Below are 17,167 nucleotides of genomic sequence, written 5' to 3'. Positions count from 1 at the left end.
AGCGACCAACTGGCGCTGTTAACAGTCTTTTTCATCTGTCACATTTCAAGCAAACAGTGTTTTGCTTTTGTTTTTTTACCTCTCCCCGATTGCATGCATGGTTCCCCTAAAAGCCCGCCTAATTGTAATGCAGGCCATTAAAACGGTAGAGGCTGGGTTGAATTCTGGACGTGTTGCTTAGTTTTTGGACTCTGTGGCATGAGATGGAAGGCAGCTGCCCTGGCTTTGCGCTGTGATTTGCTCACTGAGGAGGAATCAAACATTCAGCAGATTCAACAGACTTGGGGCTGTTAATTTTATACATGATCACTTACAGGGACACAGATGACAGATTATTATTATTTTTTTTAAATGTGAGAGTGTAATGGTATGTTTAAGTCTGCTTATTAATCGAGACTGGGCAGTGGCTTCACCCTAACGCTTTGTAGAACAACATTAATAGGTCTCTTCCTTGATCTGAAAGATGCAGCGTTCTTAGAAGTCAATTGTCCGTCGACCATCATTGTAGCATAGATGTTGTTTTGAACTACAGCCGCAGTGGACCGGCCTTAAGACCTTTTGAATGCTTGTCTTTATCCCTCACAGAGAAGGCAGGCTCCAATAGACATTAAGGTCACAGAGTCTGTTCTAATGCGCAAATAAGAAGCATGAATAAAATGTGTTGCGAATCTGCATTCAAGTAGAGTCTGGACTGAGCCAGACCCCCATTATAATCACATTTTCAACACTTTCCCCTTGACGCTCTTTGCATATTAATAGTATGGGCAGACAATGAAAAATTGTTTTGCAGTCTGGGAACTTTCAGTGTCAGAATTGGACAAAAAACGTTTCCGAAACCATGTCAGGTCTACACTCGTATAATTTAGTACCTACAATATATAATACATTTAATAAAATGTATTATTGAGCAGCTTATTGAATTACTTCCATCTTTTCGAACCGTACTTGACTTGAGCTGGGGTACATAATTTTCTGAAAGTCGACGCAAGCCCGAATCTTCATTTGGTTTATGAAAGACCCTACAACACATTAAGGTTAAATAAACTCTGTGAAATGCTATGCATCTTCAAAAGGCCTTGGTATAGATGGGCCACGTAAAGGTGAATATTCTGCCAGAGACGGAGCTAATCAGAGCCATCTGTGTATTGTTGGGGGGGATCCCACTGGGAGCATGTGTGCACAGGTTTGTTCAGACCCACTCCTCCCCTCTTATCTCTGCCAGCCCTCATTGACAGCTGGGTCCAGCCCTCATCTTCATCCCCCAGAATCCATCAAATGGATTCAAAACAAAAAGATGGCAGCCGGCACGGTGGCTCCAGCCAATGGATAACCGGATATGTGGAGTGTCGTTTTAACAGCCTTTTTAGAGCGCTTCTTGGATATTTGTGTGGACGATTCTGACCTAATTTCAGGTAAATGTGTTTTGCTCTCGAATAAGTAGGCCTTTCGGCCATACCCATCGAGAGTATGTATAAAGTATGTATGAAGCACATAAACGTTTTTGGTCATGCATGATGATAATGATATAATGATAACAAGGCATAGAAATACATCTGTTGAAATAAAATGCTTTCTTTTTATGTTGGTTTTTTTCCCAGATAATAGTACAATATTATATGGTCAAATCATATGTAACTTACATAAAATATAGTTATTATAAGCTTATATCATGGCAATGATTATGAAACTGCCATCAAACAATGACAGTGCCACTTGTGATGTCACTAAAATGGCAAGATTTCTTTATTTTCAAACGGCTTGTAATGGCGAATCACACTCACACCTGGCGGCATAATATCACCCCTTTAATCCAATACGTTGCCCCTCATTTAAAAAAGAATAATGCAGCAGATCCCATTGAACAGTCTGCCTAGCCTTCACTTACATAACTTAACTTCTGTCCCACTGTCGATTTTTGACAGTGTGTGTCAGGCTTACACAAACCGTCTGAAGAGGGCAACAGAACCCAGCGTTGTATTTTTTCATCTGCTGTTCCGGGCCTGGCACGACCCGCCCCTGGTGGCTTACGTAAGCCCATCCATAGACTGGCTCTCTTATGTCCGGCTCTGACCTTTGGGAATGGTTCAAGGGACTACAGGTATTTCCCTCCTCTGGCGGAGGCTCTGCTTTCCCTGGCTGGGCAAAGGGATGCGGCTACCCGCTGCCAATCTTAATCATTGCGTCTGACTGCCTCTTTATCTCAACAAGCAGCTGTTTCACTGCATTACTGACGGAGGAATATCATACAGGGATGAATGTATTAGGTGTGTCTGTCCGTCTGTCTTGAGTGTCTGTCTGTCTGTCCGTCTGTGTCTGTGTGTGTGTGCCTGTTTCTTGGAATCTCAGTGTGTGTCTTGGATTCTGGATTTATTCGCACAGATTTGCGTGTTCTATCGGAATCAGTGCTAGGGGCTTAGGACTAATCACAAATGTCTTATAATTACATCACATGAAAACATTGCATGAAAAGAAAGTAATTTCATTCCGTGTACCACACAATTGATTAGGATCCTAATTTAAGCCATTTTATGACGCAGTTGACGGGGCGCATTTCAATTGAACGAAACCGTTCGTAAGATTGAGCAATCTTGGCTCGTATTCTTTTACTTTCATCTTGTGTTCGATTTGAAGTCAACAACTGTCGGCCGTGATATTGACACATGAGGAGAGGGAGGCTAGATTGTAACAGACATTTATTGATATACGGCAATAGTTCTGGCTATCAGATGGCCATCTAAGGTCGCTAGCTTAACACCTTGGATTGGATGTATTTCAGTCAGGCTCTTCACTGACAGCATTCATCCAGCATGCTATGCTAAAAGAGCAGGTTTACAGGCTAGATGTTTTCATCCTGTTTTCCCCCCATATTTACGCTCGATTGGGTTCATCATCACACCACGTTGCCAGGATTACCACTCTTGCGAGCTGCATTAGCTTTCCTGAGGAGTAAATGGATGAAATATGTCAACGCATCCCACTCTCCTGTCTCTTGATCCTGTTGAAAATGGCAGCTGATCATACTCGAAAGAGGGCCTTATTGGCGAATTGTCTGTTACTCAAATGTATGATTGTTAAATAATAATAATATAATACATTTAATTTAGACACTATCGACCATATTTAAACACTGTCGATCACATTTAAACAATATCGACCACATGTAAACACTATCGACCACATTTAAACACTATCGACCACATGTAAACACTATCGACCACATTTAAACACTATCGACCATATATAAACTCTATGGACCACATGTAAACCCTATCGACCACATGTAAACACTATCGCCCACATTTAAACACTATCACCCACATTTAAACACTATGGACCACACGTAAACCCTATCGACCACATTTAAACACTATCGCCCACATTTAAACACTATCGCCCACATTTAAACACTATCGCCCACATTTAAACACTATGGACCACATTTAAACACTATGGACCACATGTAAACCCTATCGACCACATGTAAACCCTATCGACCATATATAAACACTATCGACCACATTTAAACATGTAATTGTTGGAGTGTGTTGCATGTTATGTATGCACAAGGAGCTGACATCCTCAGGTATTCTATGACCTGGAGGACAGGTCTTGGTGTTGGCTCCCAAAATGCCTGAAAGCAAGGTGAGGAAACAAGGAAAACAGAAGGAAAGGAAAATAAACGATTGATTAACTTGCAGTCACCTTGTCACCCGCATTAACAATTTAATATTAGTTATTATTTCCACATGAAAAATGTAAATCCTAGGCCTATATTTACTGGATTTATTCAGATTTTAGCAAAAGTTCTGTGTGAGCGTAAATATGATGGTGGCGGTGTAAATAATGCAACAAGGCTGGACAAATGTATTCGACATTCACTATCCTCATGCCTCACACAACGTGACCTACCTTTAACAAAATCCCGCTCCCGGCCATGTTGGCATAATGCATGACGTTATTTCCCCAGATGTTGTCGGAATAGGAAACCCAACTATTGTAAACAATCGCCTCTGACATTGGATCTGTTTTTCTCCGTCTTTGTCGCGCACCAGGTGGTCGAGGTGTGGGCAGAAACTCATTGGTCCGCACCAAAAGTCATTACATTTGCCCTTCTGACTTATTGTCACCATTTGTGATCTTTAAGTAGTTTCTATTTCCAGCTGCTTTGTTGGACTCGGGTATCTCATTGATCTGAGCTTTTTTTTGGTTCCTGCGGTTTTAAATCTATGCCCCCTGAATCTTTGATGGCCCCGTGCCCGCCAGCCTTTTGGTTCTTGCCGGAAAGTTGGAGAAGCAGACCCCTGAGACGTTCTTTCGAAAGTCTCCCCGTATTTTAACACCTCCACTGAGTAACTGTTGACAAGGAGGTAGCACGTTTGGTGTGGTGTTCTCACTAAATCGCAAGCTGTATCTTTATAGTTATATTGAAACAGATTTTTCAATGTTGGCACACTTTCACGATAACTTTATACATGATCATATGAACATAATTCTTTCCCACCTAAATGTTTCGATTATTAGTTTAAAGCAAGCCGCATTTGCTACGCTTTACCGATTTGTAATGAAAACCAGAACCTTTTGGCTCTGACGAGCCCACGGTGAGTCTATAGACCTGTCAGTCGCGCTCAATATGCATTGCCCCCAAGCAGGAGAGCCCATCGCTATTTCAGACTCTTATATCCAGAGACGTAAAATCACTACAAGCTCCGTACAGGCCGCAGACATGTTGCCGGGCACGATAGACAAATGAGTCTAATTGGGCAGTACTTGTGGACATAAAATGAAAGCTTGCAGGGGTTAATTTGACAGGAGTTTGGCCAAAGGGTTGTGCTCTACAAAGTTGCCCAGTTAAGGCAGCCAGATAGGGTCTGGCTGGAGGTGTCAGGGGGCCAAACCTCGCCCTGACAGAGTATAGCGGCTGAACCATGAGGGATATGTGTGGACTTTCATTCAGGCACCCAGACAGTGGCCCCTTGAATGAATGGCAGCTGGGCCCATCCAAGATGGAAGGATTACCAGAAACAGATTTTTTTTTTTTCCTCCAACCACTGAAAGATTTTCATCCATTCACCCTCAATTATAGCCCTTGGAATTGGACCCGAGAACAAACCTTTGCCTGTTTCATTCTCTACTCTCTACAATAGAAATGAGGGCCCCAAACCGTGCTAAAGATCTTCCCAAAAGGAGAGGAGATGATGCCTCTGAATCCCCATCTATTACATTTTAAGGTTTTAATCTAAACCCCTGGCTGGGGTCAGAGTCATCGGCAGCTTTTTAACTGCCTCAATCTCAATGCAAATTTGCTCGCACCAAGGTTGATTACCTGCCACTAATGGCATTCTGCACAATGACCTTGTCTTGCCATGTCACGACTCTATTTGCACGTCTAAGCCATTCGTCAAACATGAGGCCATGAGTTTTTTTCTAAAGCCGCGGCCCATTTGTTTGAACAAGGGGCTGGGTACTGAGGAGATACAAGATGGGGCCTTTTGACAGGATTTATGCAAAACCTTGTGTACACCGCAGAGTCTCCTTGATTGACGTGCAAAGGACCGTATATTGGGATGGCAGATGAAAGGCCAGAAGTTACATTACATTTAGATAATCAGAATAATATGACCCCATCTGTTTTGCTCACGGAGTCTATGCAGTGACTTCAGCCGTCCATTTAAATGGCCGGTAGGTGAAGGTCTAATTTGAATTGGCAGCAGGAAGAAGTGGAAGGGAAAATGGACTGGTGGCGGCAGCCGACAAATTATTTTATCTGTATCTGATTTGGCCTGTTTTCACCCGCGGTAATGAGGTGAATATTTAAGTCTTGAAGAGAAAATTGGTATTATCCAGAATTGCTAAAATGAAAATCTTGATAGTGTACAGCAGTTTCCCTTTATTTTTGGAACATCCATTTTGTGATATGAACTTGAATGTTGTATGCTTATTATAACACTAGACAGTAGATATCTGACAATATGTAGATAACGTTCTCGCGCTTCCTTCAGTTTCTGTTGCCTTTCCACGCTTCAAGGCAGCAACTAATGATTTCTAGTAGATGGCGGCATTAAAGCTGACACCTGCACACTCCCCAAGTCACCTTGTTCTGTCTATCAATGATATAAATACACAAGAGACCGTTTTATTCCCGAAATAACAAGATGCATTTACAGCAGGCCCCCCTGCAGGCATTTATTCTATGACACACTGACAATAGAGATCTCCTCTACGGGGCTGTCCAAAAACAAACATGGAAACGTGACACAGTGACAATTGATTAAAAGTCAACAAATTAACGAAATCAGTCGATTCCGGCGATTCCTCCTCAAACCGATAGTGAAAGTGCGGTGCGGTTTGCGTTTCCTGGTTTTCCCTTTGTTGAGCCGGCTCTTCAGCGTGGCGTGGTTTATGTTCCACATGGAGCGCCGTCTCCGGCTCTTTATTATTCACAGCGGCATCCAAACAAAGACGAAGAGAGACTAATGTCGCACACGCACAACAAATTAAAATCAGGTGCTGCTGCTGCCGTCACTTTGATGTCTGCCAGGGGAAAATGCTTCTCCATTAATCAACGACAATTGCGGTCTCCGCCATTCCTCCAGCCCCGGCATCAGAATGAGGTGTGGGAGAGACACTGCATGCACTGCGAGGGAACTTTCAAACACCGTATTTAGCCCGAAGCGTGTGAATGTTTTTCTGTCCTTATTGGAATTATTCATTTCCCCTCGTCTAAACCTGGCTACCTGGCTCGCGTTATTGGCTAATTCCCTGGCATAATTTGAAACAAACATTCAGACGGTTTAGAGTTTGCAGCATGGTGGAGGAAGCGACGGCGGGCGGGAAACAATCAATTACTTTCCATTTTATGTTTCTTCTTGGACTGTGGCGGACGTGTTATTTCGGCGAGGTTCCCTTGAATAACATTATGTCAGAGAGGCAGAGCGGGTGACAGACTTAAACCAGTTAAGTGTGTGGTGTGGGGTGTGTGTGTGTGTGTGTACGCGCCTCAGTGTGTACGTACGTGCGTGCCCATGTGTGTGTGTACGTGCGTGCCCATGTGTGTATGTGAGTGCGTGTGTGTGTGTGTGTGTGTGTGTGTGTGTGCGTGCTTGCGTGTACGTGTATACGTGCATGCCCGCGTGTGGATTTCGGGTAACGGTAACTGCATCCTCCCGGCTCCATGTAGGAGGCCTTCTGTTTCCCCACAGGGCCCTGACACAGCCAAAGCAGATCATAACTCACTGGGCTATGCTATGCTATGCTTGAAGCCTGTTGGCGTGGGTAGCTAGCAGGAGCGCCGCGGTCGCTCCATCTCTTCTCTCGCTACGCTGGAGGCATTATTCATTCTCAAGCAAGCGATGTAGCTTAAGGCCTAAAAAAAAAAAAAGTTTGGTTCCTGTTGGTTGTCAGTTGAGGTCATGGGTAGGTAGGGAATTTATTTTATTTTTTTATTTTATTTTTTCCAGCGGCAGCGAATGATAGGTAGGTTGTTTTCATTTAAAAACGAGAAAATTCGCTCATCCTTGTACAGAATGAAGAGGTGCTGTACCAAAACGTGATTATAGTTTGCATAAAAAAAACTTTTTTTTTTTTTTTTTTTAAAGCTCATAAAATAATTAGGGTCGCACATAAATTGACAGGGTCGGTCGGAAACCGGAACCAAACAACATTTTTTTTTTAGGCCTAACGATCATTTCCTCGTAGCCACAGTGCTCTAGATTTGGCCACAGGAAGCTGGAACCAGCACAAGCAGTTAAAACAAAAATGTCCTTGCCGAAATGAAGGATGCCAGCAGGCCCTCGGAGACGGGCATGCTGGTCCTACTTACTTTGAGTCTTTATGCTCTCGTGAGATGTATTGCCTTTTTGTTTACATCTTGGCACCTGAACCAGGGCCTGATGTACACTGCTGACATGGAGTTAGACTACTGATGATATGGCAGGTTAACACATTTTAGCATGTCATGTGTTAGATATGATATGCTTTGAGCCTATTGGTGTTAAACCATTCCATCAATAGACAGATGTCCAGAGATTGATCACACTGGTCTCAAGAGATCGAGTAACACAACCGTTGCTCAAGTTCAGTTTTCGGTTTATATTTACATTTCGAACCTACGCCATTCCACCTTGCTCTGGCAACAACACTAACAGACAGCTTCCTCCACACCGACTCACCCAGAGCGATGAGGGTTGGGTTGCCTCTGCAGAAAGCCCCGTCTTAACTTCATTCATAACCACGTCGGCCTAATTGGTGACTGATCAAACACCCTGATGCAGACATCAGTAGCTCCACCCCCCACCCCCCCCCAGGCCGATTTGGCGAGCAGGGTGTGACATTAATGTAGATGAATAAGTAATCTGTTCCCGGTGGGCTGCACGGACCTCTGTTCCGTCCAGCATTAAGTGGGCCGTGAGTCGACCAGTTACACCCCTCACCTTGCCGGCCCGGGGAAGACACTTCCCCTTATTGATACGAGGGTGATTTATGGAAGCCCGTTTCCCAGGCCGTCCGCACTCTGAGGATGGAAGTCTGATTTATGCCCCAGCAACGCTGCACAGTGTCCGGCAGCAAACTTGGGGGAGAGAGGGCTGTGATGATACTCTTTGTTTTGCTGCCGTGTGTGTGTGTGTGTGTGTGTGTGTGTGTGTGTGTGTGTGTGTGTGTGTGTGTGTGTGTGTGTGTGTGTGTGTGTGTGTGTGTGTGTGTGTGTGTGTGTGTGTGTGTGTGTGTGTGTGTGTGTGTGTGTGTGTGTGTGTGTGTGTGTGTGTGCGCGCGCGCGCGCCTCACCTGTGTATTTTGCCTTCCTCCTCTGAGGAATCGGTACATCTTCAGATCATTCTGGCTTTTTGATAAGCAGGACCGCGCTCCCTCCCTTCCTCTCCTAGACCCTCTGATATTCTCCCTGGTATTCTGAGCAGCCATTCTGACTGCCACATACAGTCTATAAACATAAGCTACGGAAATCAATGCATTATGGATGACTTGGTTAATATTGTAGCGCTTCCTCAGAGTAAACAGGAAAAACAATGCTGCTCCCCAACCAACCTCAATGTTTTACATTGAAGTTGGCTGGGACCCTAAGCACACACTTCGACTATGTCCTACGCACATCTTCAGTCTAGACAGACAGCCCCTTGGTCATTACAATACAGGTACCTTCCATGCTTTTCCTAGTGCAATGCATATTATCATCTTCCCTACTGCAAGGGGTTCATCCGAAATGGATTCACCATTGCATATTGTTTTCCTGTGAGTGTTGGTTTTTCCTGAGGCTCAGGCTAACAATCTTAAACTCAAAACTCCCGCTGTCTGATTGTGTAAGAAGATGGATTTCATGTTCGTTTTGAGATGAAATGTAGAACTCTGCTATACCATTGTTTCTGACCTTCCCTAACATCTGCGATCAAGGTAATTACAATAAGAACACTCTCGGGGGGGGATGTGTGCGTGTGTGTGGGCGTAGTAGCATGTGTAATTCTATAGCTATGTCTGCACGGTTTCCTCTGAGACGGAGTTTAATTGGTTGGCCAGGAGAAACATGAGATCAATCTCATTGGATAACACTGGCCTTTGCCATCCCCAGACCCATTTAAAGGGATTTTTATTGATTTATAAATAAGCTTTGTAATTAATGGAGGGTCACAGAGCTGCACATTGTAGCTTGGGTTTTCTACCGAAGAAGACTAATGCTGCACCTGCTGGCTCTCTGCTGGCTTCTTTTCATGTTTTACGAATATTAAAGATGATGTATGGGTAGTTATTCTCTGTCGTGACTTAAACATTTCAATTAGGCTAGATTACAAAAGCTATAATGAGGTCTTCTGTAATAAATGGGCTGAAATCACCTCAACTCTGGAATGTATTGTCTAGCAGACTGCAGCCATACATTATCCTCGGTGGTGTCAACATATACTAACGGCATTTAACAAAGTAGAACATGGCAAAATCACCTGGTACTCAAACATGGGACAACGTTACACGTCATCGACTGATCCGGAGTTAACATATTTTGAGCGTTGATGGACGATCTAAAGGGATGGCCCATACATTGGTGCATCCATGAACTAAGGTGCATACTTTTGTCACTGTGCAGATTCCATTCAAGTCCTGAAGGATCAAATCCGACACCTTGCCCTCTTGTCAAGCCCAAAGTACCTGGTCCATCTAAAAAGTCCCTGTAATACACCAGCAAGACGCTCAATGCCACATGAATGCCATTTAATGTCGTCCTCAAGAGCCACTAACAAGACCCTCATTCTAAATGACGTTTAATCTGTTGTTCCTTGCCATTCTGCACAAGTGGTTCAATTGTGTGTTTTCAAGTGCGTGTTCTAAGGCACGCCGGAGCAGCGTTACAATGTGCCCCTTGAATAGCCTGAGATGGTCGTCATCCGCTTATGCACATTATCTCGGAGAAGCATGCTGCTTCTTGGCTCTCCTTCACACACACTGCGGGTACAGAGGGTCAGAGAGAGTGGGAATGAGAGAGCTGCATTGGCTTATACACCCTCGGATGAACCATTGCTTTAGCTGGGATATTGGTTTAGGTGGCGTGCGTGCGTGCGTGCGTGCGTGCGTGCGTGCGTGCGTGCGTGCGTGCGTGCGTGCGTGCGTGCGTGCGTGCGTGCGTGCGTGCGTGCGTGCGTGTGCGCGGTACACACTTGCCTACTCAGTATCTCGTCGTCTGAGATTTCAAACATTGATTGCCTCCCTTTTGAAAAGGACAACGGTATCTTTCCCCATTTTCTGCTCTGCCAGTTAGTAAACTGCTCTAGCCTTGCCCGGCAAGCTCATTTCCATGCATATAATATCAGATTTATGGGACGGGACGCCAAGGTCCTCCTCTATATATCATCCCCCGTGTGTCGGGGGCTTTCATCAGAGCTCTGACACGCACGGCGGGAGGCTGGGTCAGGTGGTTCCAGACGACTCAGAGGAGACGCCCTGTGGAAAATGGCAGGCGAGATTTAAACCGCGGCTGACGCTCAGGGCTCACGTTGATTTGTGCTTTGAGGTGTAGCGCGTCGGAGGACACGCGAGAACCCGTGTGTATCCGGGTGCCCCGGTCGTGTTTCCTTTTTTTTTTTTTTTTTTTTTTTTTTTTATGAGCGTGCATGTCAATGAACGTGACCTTTTGAGTACGTTGGCATGTCCTACCAGTCCCCAGAGGTGGCCCCTGGAAGACGCACGCTCCATATCAATGAGCTGATGACGTGCATTGGAGGGGAATCTGTGGCTTCGCATTGCCTCCCTCTTTGGGCCGGCCTTCATTCGTGAAATATGGATTCTATGAATCATTGAAATCACCTGAATGTTTTTAACTTGAGTTTTTATGATTCTTGAAAGCTGCTTGTCGATGTCAGTTGTTGTGGAGGTATGTTTTGGGGTCCGTATCAACCTATTGGAGTCACTATTTAACCTGTATTGTTCCACTTAAAACTTTAACTGTAATACTCCCAGTGGTTTACTATAAATATAACTAACTGTAACGTGTTGGCTGTGCTTCAAATGAGACTGATGTTTTATAAGGCATCAATCAAACCGTGCCACAGTGCTGGCTTAGCAAATGATAGACGGGGCAGGTAATATTTCATGACATTTTGAAGCATAGATATTCATCATATTTATACAAAAATAATACAATTCTGGAGGCCACTCTACTATACATAATATTTAAAATGAGCAGTTGGAGCCCAAATTGACATCCAGGGAATTGATGGCTTCCTTGTTGCGTTGACTTCAATCTTTAATTCAATTTGCACTGCCAAGAAAGTGTGTGTGTGTGTGTGTGTGTGTGTGTGTGTGTGTGTGTGTGTGTGTGTGTGTGTGTGTGTGTGTGTGTGTGTGTGTGTGTGTGTGTGTGTGTGTGTGTGTGTGTGTGTGTGTGTGTGTGTGTGTGTGTGTGTGAGCGCATTGTATAATATCTTGTTTGTCTTTTAGCTGTTCATCTTGGGTAATTCTGTCCAATATTTTCAAGGGCTTATTTGTAAGTATGAGCTTGTATTGGAGTATCTCACATCATTTAGACTTCCTGTTGTAATAAAGGTCCAATAAAAGGAATGCAGTGTGAACCAAGAATTCTAAGTTGGCCAATCATTTTCAGACTCTTATTTTATAGAAGCACCTTGGACAGACTCATCCTTTATTTAGCGTTAACCATCATGGCGTCTCTGGACCAAGCTGTGCTGCATAGCAAATAAGGTCACAGATGTTTTATTTATCGCCAATGATCCCTCTACTACTGATTCTGAATGGGTATATTTTGTAATATACTAAATTCATTGTCCAAGTTCACTCACAAATAACTAACAAAATACGCTCTGCACAACTCCCTTTCTGTGGTTCACAATGGGGTGTATTCACTGGCACTTTTTGCATTATGATGGTACTAATGTTTCATTCACAAATAAACATGTCAGTCTACATGCCAGAACACATGGTGGTATGGTGAGTTTGGCGTCCATGCAACATCTACAGACTGTAGGGATAATCCCAAAGTACATAATATTTTTTAGTGCGGTTGTTTTAGATTATAATGATTTGAAAGTACACCCCAGAAAATATACATTTTCAACAAACGTAGGCCTAATGGATGTAATGAGACCGTTCCGTAGAGCAGGTTTGATCAAAATGTCTCTGCTTTCCTCGGTTTGTGCAGATTCTGGTTCTGCTGTAGCATATCGTTAATCTCATAGCCTAATTGCCTCAGTCATATCATGGCCAAATTGTGATGTCTAACCTAACTCTTCCCTCCTAATGCTGCTGATTCACTGTGCCTCATTGGCTATAACCTAAGCCAATCAGAGTGCTGTTTACATTCCATAATCCCATCTCCCTAAGTCATCTATTTGACTTCTGCATTTTTGACGCTTAATACAAGAAGATGAACTTTAAAATATGACGTCAATTATGCAATGAGGGTAACGTATCCGATGGTATAATGTCCATTTTACATGGATTACATATATATTGTAAATTGTGAGGTGGAGCATTTGAGAACCTGTGAGGGGTCCCAGCGTGGCTCAAGGTGTCAGGGCGTGGCTCCGGTTGTCAGGGCGTGGCTCCGGTGGTCAGGGCGTGGCTCCGGGTGTCAGGGCGTGGCTCAAGGTGTCAGGGCGTGGCTCCGGGTGTCAGGGCGTGGCTCCGGGTGTCAGGGCGTGGCTCCGGGTGTCAGGGCGTGGCTCCGGGTGTCAGGGCGTGGCTCCGGGTGTCAGGGCGTGGCTCCGGGTGTCAGGGCGTGGCTCAAGGTGTCAGGGCGTGGCTCCGGGTGTCAGGGCGTGGCTCCGGGTGTCAGGGCGTGGCTCCGGGTGTCAGGGCGTGGCTCAAGGTGTCAGGGCGTGGCTCCGGGTGCCAGGGCGTGGCTCAAGGTGTCAGGGCGTGGCTCAGGGTGTCAGGGCGTGGCTCCGGGTGTCAGGGCGTGGCTCCGGGTGTCAGGGCGTGGCTCCGGGCCCGCCCAGCAGAGCGTGACATCAGTCGGGCCTTGGGCGGCTCGGTGTCGACGCCGCCGCCTCCGGCGTCCTCCGGCGTCCTCCGGCGTCCTCCGGCGTCCTCCGGCGTCCTCCGGAGTGTAACACGGTCTAACGTTCCTGCGGCAAGAAGGTTTTCTCCTCCCCTTGTGTTCCCGCAAGACAAAACAAAAGGAGACAGGGGGGGGTTGGAGCCTCTGTTAAGGTTATGTTGTTGTAGTCTGGGTCAAGTGGCCACTCCTCAGATTCCGTCTGGCTGAGTCACAACATCTGCTGCCCACCATCGCACACAACAGCACATATCGTCCAGAGAGGGGTGGGGGGTGTGTGTGTGTGTGTGTGTGTGTGTGTGTGTGTGTGTGTGTGTGTGTGTGTGTGTGTGTGTGTGTGTGTGTGTGTGTGTGTGTGTGTGTGTGTGTGTGTGTGTGTGTGTGTGTGTGTGTGTGATAAAGTGTTATTTTTAAATGCTCTTTAACTTTTGAAAGTCAGTTCTTATTTCAGTTTAGCCTCACAAGATTTGAAATAGCATATTTGGAATTGAATAATTGTTTGGGTGAACCTTTCTGTTGCGGAAGACTTTTAATATCTATTGATCCGTTCAGCTCTGTCCAATACTAAGTGTGGATACTCTCCAAGATCGAATAAGAGGGCAAATCAGCCTGTTAATCCTTTGTCGTTAGTTGCAATCTCCGTTCCCCTTGCCCAGTTTGTCAAAACTCCTTAATATGCATCCCTCTCGATTGTCACATTGATTTCCATTTCTTAGTCTGACCATTTTTGAGTAACGGTTAAGTACACATCCGGCCCAGCCTGTATACAAATAACAATCTGTGAAGGGTGGAAGACCAGTCAGTGCTGAGTGCTAAAATATCGTAAACTCACCGCCAACAATCTTCCTTCAGTTCTAAGATGGAACGATGTGTGTAGCGTGCTCCCATATCACTACTTACCTTTCTGTGAGCGTGTTAACCTTTACTTATGTGTTCGGGACGAATTCGCCTCTCATCACAGTTAGAAGGGGAGGCTCGGGAGCCATTATCTTTGGTCTATGTAAAGCCAGGCATGTTGATTTGCTGTTCTGTGCTGAAAGGCTGTTTTTGCAGCCCGCACTATGCGCTGAAACCCCCTCACCCCACTCACACACGTTTGTTTTCTCTGTTCTCCACAGGTTTCTCTATAGGGTGGTCTGGGGAGTCTGCTGCTACCATGTTCAGGAACAGCTTGAAGATGCTGCTGACGGGGGGCAAGGCCAACCGCAAGAGCCGTGGCAGTGGTGAGTCTGATCGTACTGATGATTGGATATTTTCTGCCGATGATCAACTTTTCAGGGGTTTGTGCTTTGTAGGTCCTGGGGTTTCAAAACCATGACCTTCTTGCTGTGAGGTTGTCGTTCTCACTGTGCCACTGTGCTACACTACTTTTTTAAATAAAATCTCCAGCAGTAAACCCTGACGCCCCTGCTGGTCGATAACCCGGTCTTCAGTGGCTGGTTGCTTTGGTTAAAAGGGGCGCTGCACTCGCTATATTTTTAAATATTACCTTGTTTTTTTCTTCCGCAACAACCTTTTTCGAACTACGGAGGAGTTGGACCATAGAGTCCGTTTTTTTCAATATCGGACAAATGGATAATTCACATCCTGGACCAAAGGTGTCAATGATCGGGCTCTTCCGTTTTATTTTTTAACGGGAACACATGGGATTGTTTGAAGCAGGGAAACAGTATTGTCTAGTAAGTTTTGATACTTTGTTGTTTTAGTCGGTATTAGGGCTGCAACAACGAATCGATAAAATCGATAAAAATCGATTACTAAATGCGTTGGCAACGAATTTGGTCGTCGATTCGTTGTGTCGCACGATTAATAAGTTACTCATAGGCGCAGCACTGTTTACAGCCAGCCGCCGACAGGTTGGTTCACGGTTCATGCACGCCCACAGCGAGCTTTAGTGTGAGCGACAACAGCTTGTATTTTGGTCATATCTTAAAACTGGACTGTAGGCCTACATAAAAGTGTTGGACCTTCACTGTCTTTGGGTTAAAAAAACTCCTTCAACTCAGTATCCGTCTAGTCCAACCGAAAACTCTGTCAGCTGCTGCTGCTGTAGACGTTGTGCAAACGGGCTCGGAGTCGGCACCGCGTGCATCAACAGTCATTCAAAGCAGCGGTAGTAATCACGCAACCGGACGGTGTAGAAAGTCCCGTCAGTTAAAAATAGTAATGCCGTTTTTAAATCCATGTTAAAATCGGCAGGATATATCTAGTTAGCTTAAAAACTAACCAATGGTCACAAACAATGTCAAATGTGATGTGTTCAGGTCGGCTCAGTAATATGATTGATGCGTTCAAATGGAACAGAAAAATAATAATAATAATAATTGAGATTTTGGTGAAAACTTGTTTTCCCAGTAATATAAAATAGATAGTAAAGATAGAATTATGACCTGTTTAATGTCCTATCTTGAACTATCATCTTATCAGCAATTAAAGCAATATTACAAGTTCTATTTCAAGGAGTCTCGAAAATGGTATCAATAGGTTCGACCGGTTAATCATGGACATCCCTTATATACATATAAAAGTATATCATACATTGTATGTTTTTTTTTGTGTTATCCCTGTTATGTTTTTTTAATTTTTTAATTATTTAATATTACTTTTAATAGTTCCGGGACGTTGGAGCAATAACCTGGTGTTTTTACACTTCAGTCTGCACTGTGAATTTGAAGTAATGTTCAGTTTTTGAATAAAGATGCGGCAATTCCAAATGTTTTTTTTTTATCCGATTCATCGATTAATCGAAAAAATAATCGTCAGATTAATCGATTATTAAAATAATCGTTAGTTGCAGCCCTAGTCGGTATATTGGAAAGCAGTGAGAATATGCAGTAGATGTTCTGTTGGTGGATGTCGATTTTGTTTGTTTTTTAATAATGGTTCCTGGCTGCTGCCTGGTAAAGTAATAGCATCACATGCTATTGATTAAACCAACCTGACGTGGTGCTAAATGCTACATTCCTGCGGTTGAAAATACCAGTCTACTCTCAGAGCATGACTAACCTGAAGCTACTCATTACATCATTTGAAATGCTTGTGAAACTTGAGTCCTGAAGATGGTTCACCAAGCGTTTTATTTGGAAACTACTTCCGTTGTTTTAATGCTTCACTGATGGCTTTGCATTCATATCAATTCATCGAATTATGTTAGGCTTTAAGCGCACATACAATTATTGTTGACATCCTGGATTAAAGCTGCTTTATTTGGATTTCTATAAGATATCCAATGCACTTTGCGGATATAGAGCTTATCTTGTTACTGATATCATGAATATGGATGTTTGGTTTGGTTTATCTCTCCCTTTGCAAAAGTGAGACAGCCTTTGGTCTGGGGAAGGCTAGGTCGATCCCCGTACAGAATGTGTGCACCTAGATGTACTCCAAGGTTTGAGGAAGCTTTCTAGCAAAGGGAACCAGCGATTGAAACCAAAATGGCGAGCACTTATAGGCCTCTGCATGTGGAAAATTCCATAACAGTATTGTTAGTGTTTTTTATTTTTCAATCTCACACTCTGTCGCTCTCTTGCACAAACAAAATGGATGATTCATTCATTGGTTTGGGAAAAACACATTTACGTTGCCTTGACAAGTGAAGAACGAACCTAATACGAAAAATGAAAATGAAAAATAACTGATGTGTTTCCATATCTGTAT

The 17,167-nt window shown here is 44.3% G+C and overlaps 1 protein-coding gene across 1 annotated transcript in view; it reads left to right on the top strand.

Annotated features, from left to right (window-relative positions):
- The window catches only part of tanc2b (tetratricopeptide repeat, ankyrin repeat and coiled-coil containing 2b), a 107,011-nt gene that overhangs the window by 15,714 nt on the left and 74,130 nt on the right, over window positions 1-17,167 (top strand). Inside the window, exon 3 of the mRNA XM_060037211.1 lies at window positions 14,629-14,733. Within this exon, the coding sequence (XP_059893194.1) occupies window positions 14,667-14,733 (67 nt within the window). The 5' untranslated portion in view covers window positions 14,629-14,666. The remainder of the gene's footprint in view (window positions 1-14,628; window positions 14,734-17,167) is intronic.

This window comes from Gadus macrocephalus, chromosome 18, assembly GCF_031168955.1.
Source record: "Gadus macrocephalus chromosome 18, ASM3116895v1".
Lineage (NCBI taxonomy): Eukaryota > Metazoa > Chordata > Actinopteri > Gadiformes > Gadidae > Gadus > Gadus macrocephalus.
Note: the sequence above shows the minus strand (reverse complement) of the source record. Positions and strands in the feature narration are given on the sequence as shown.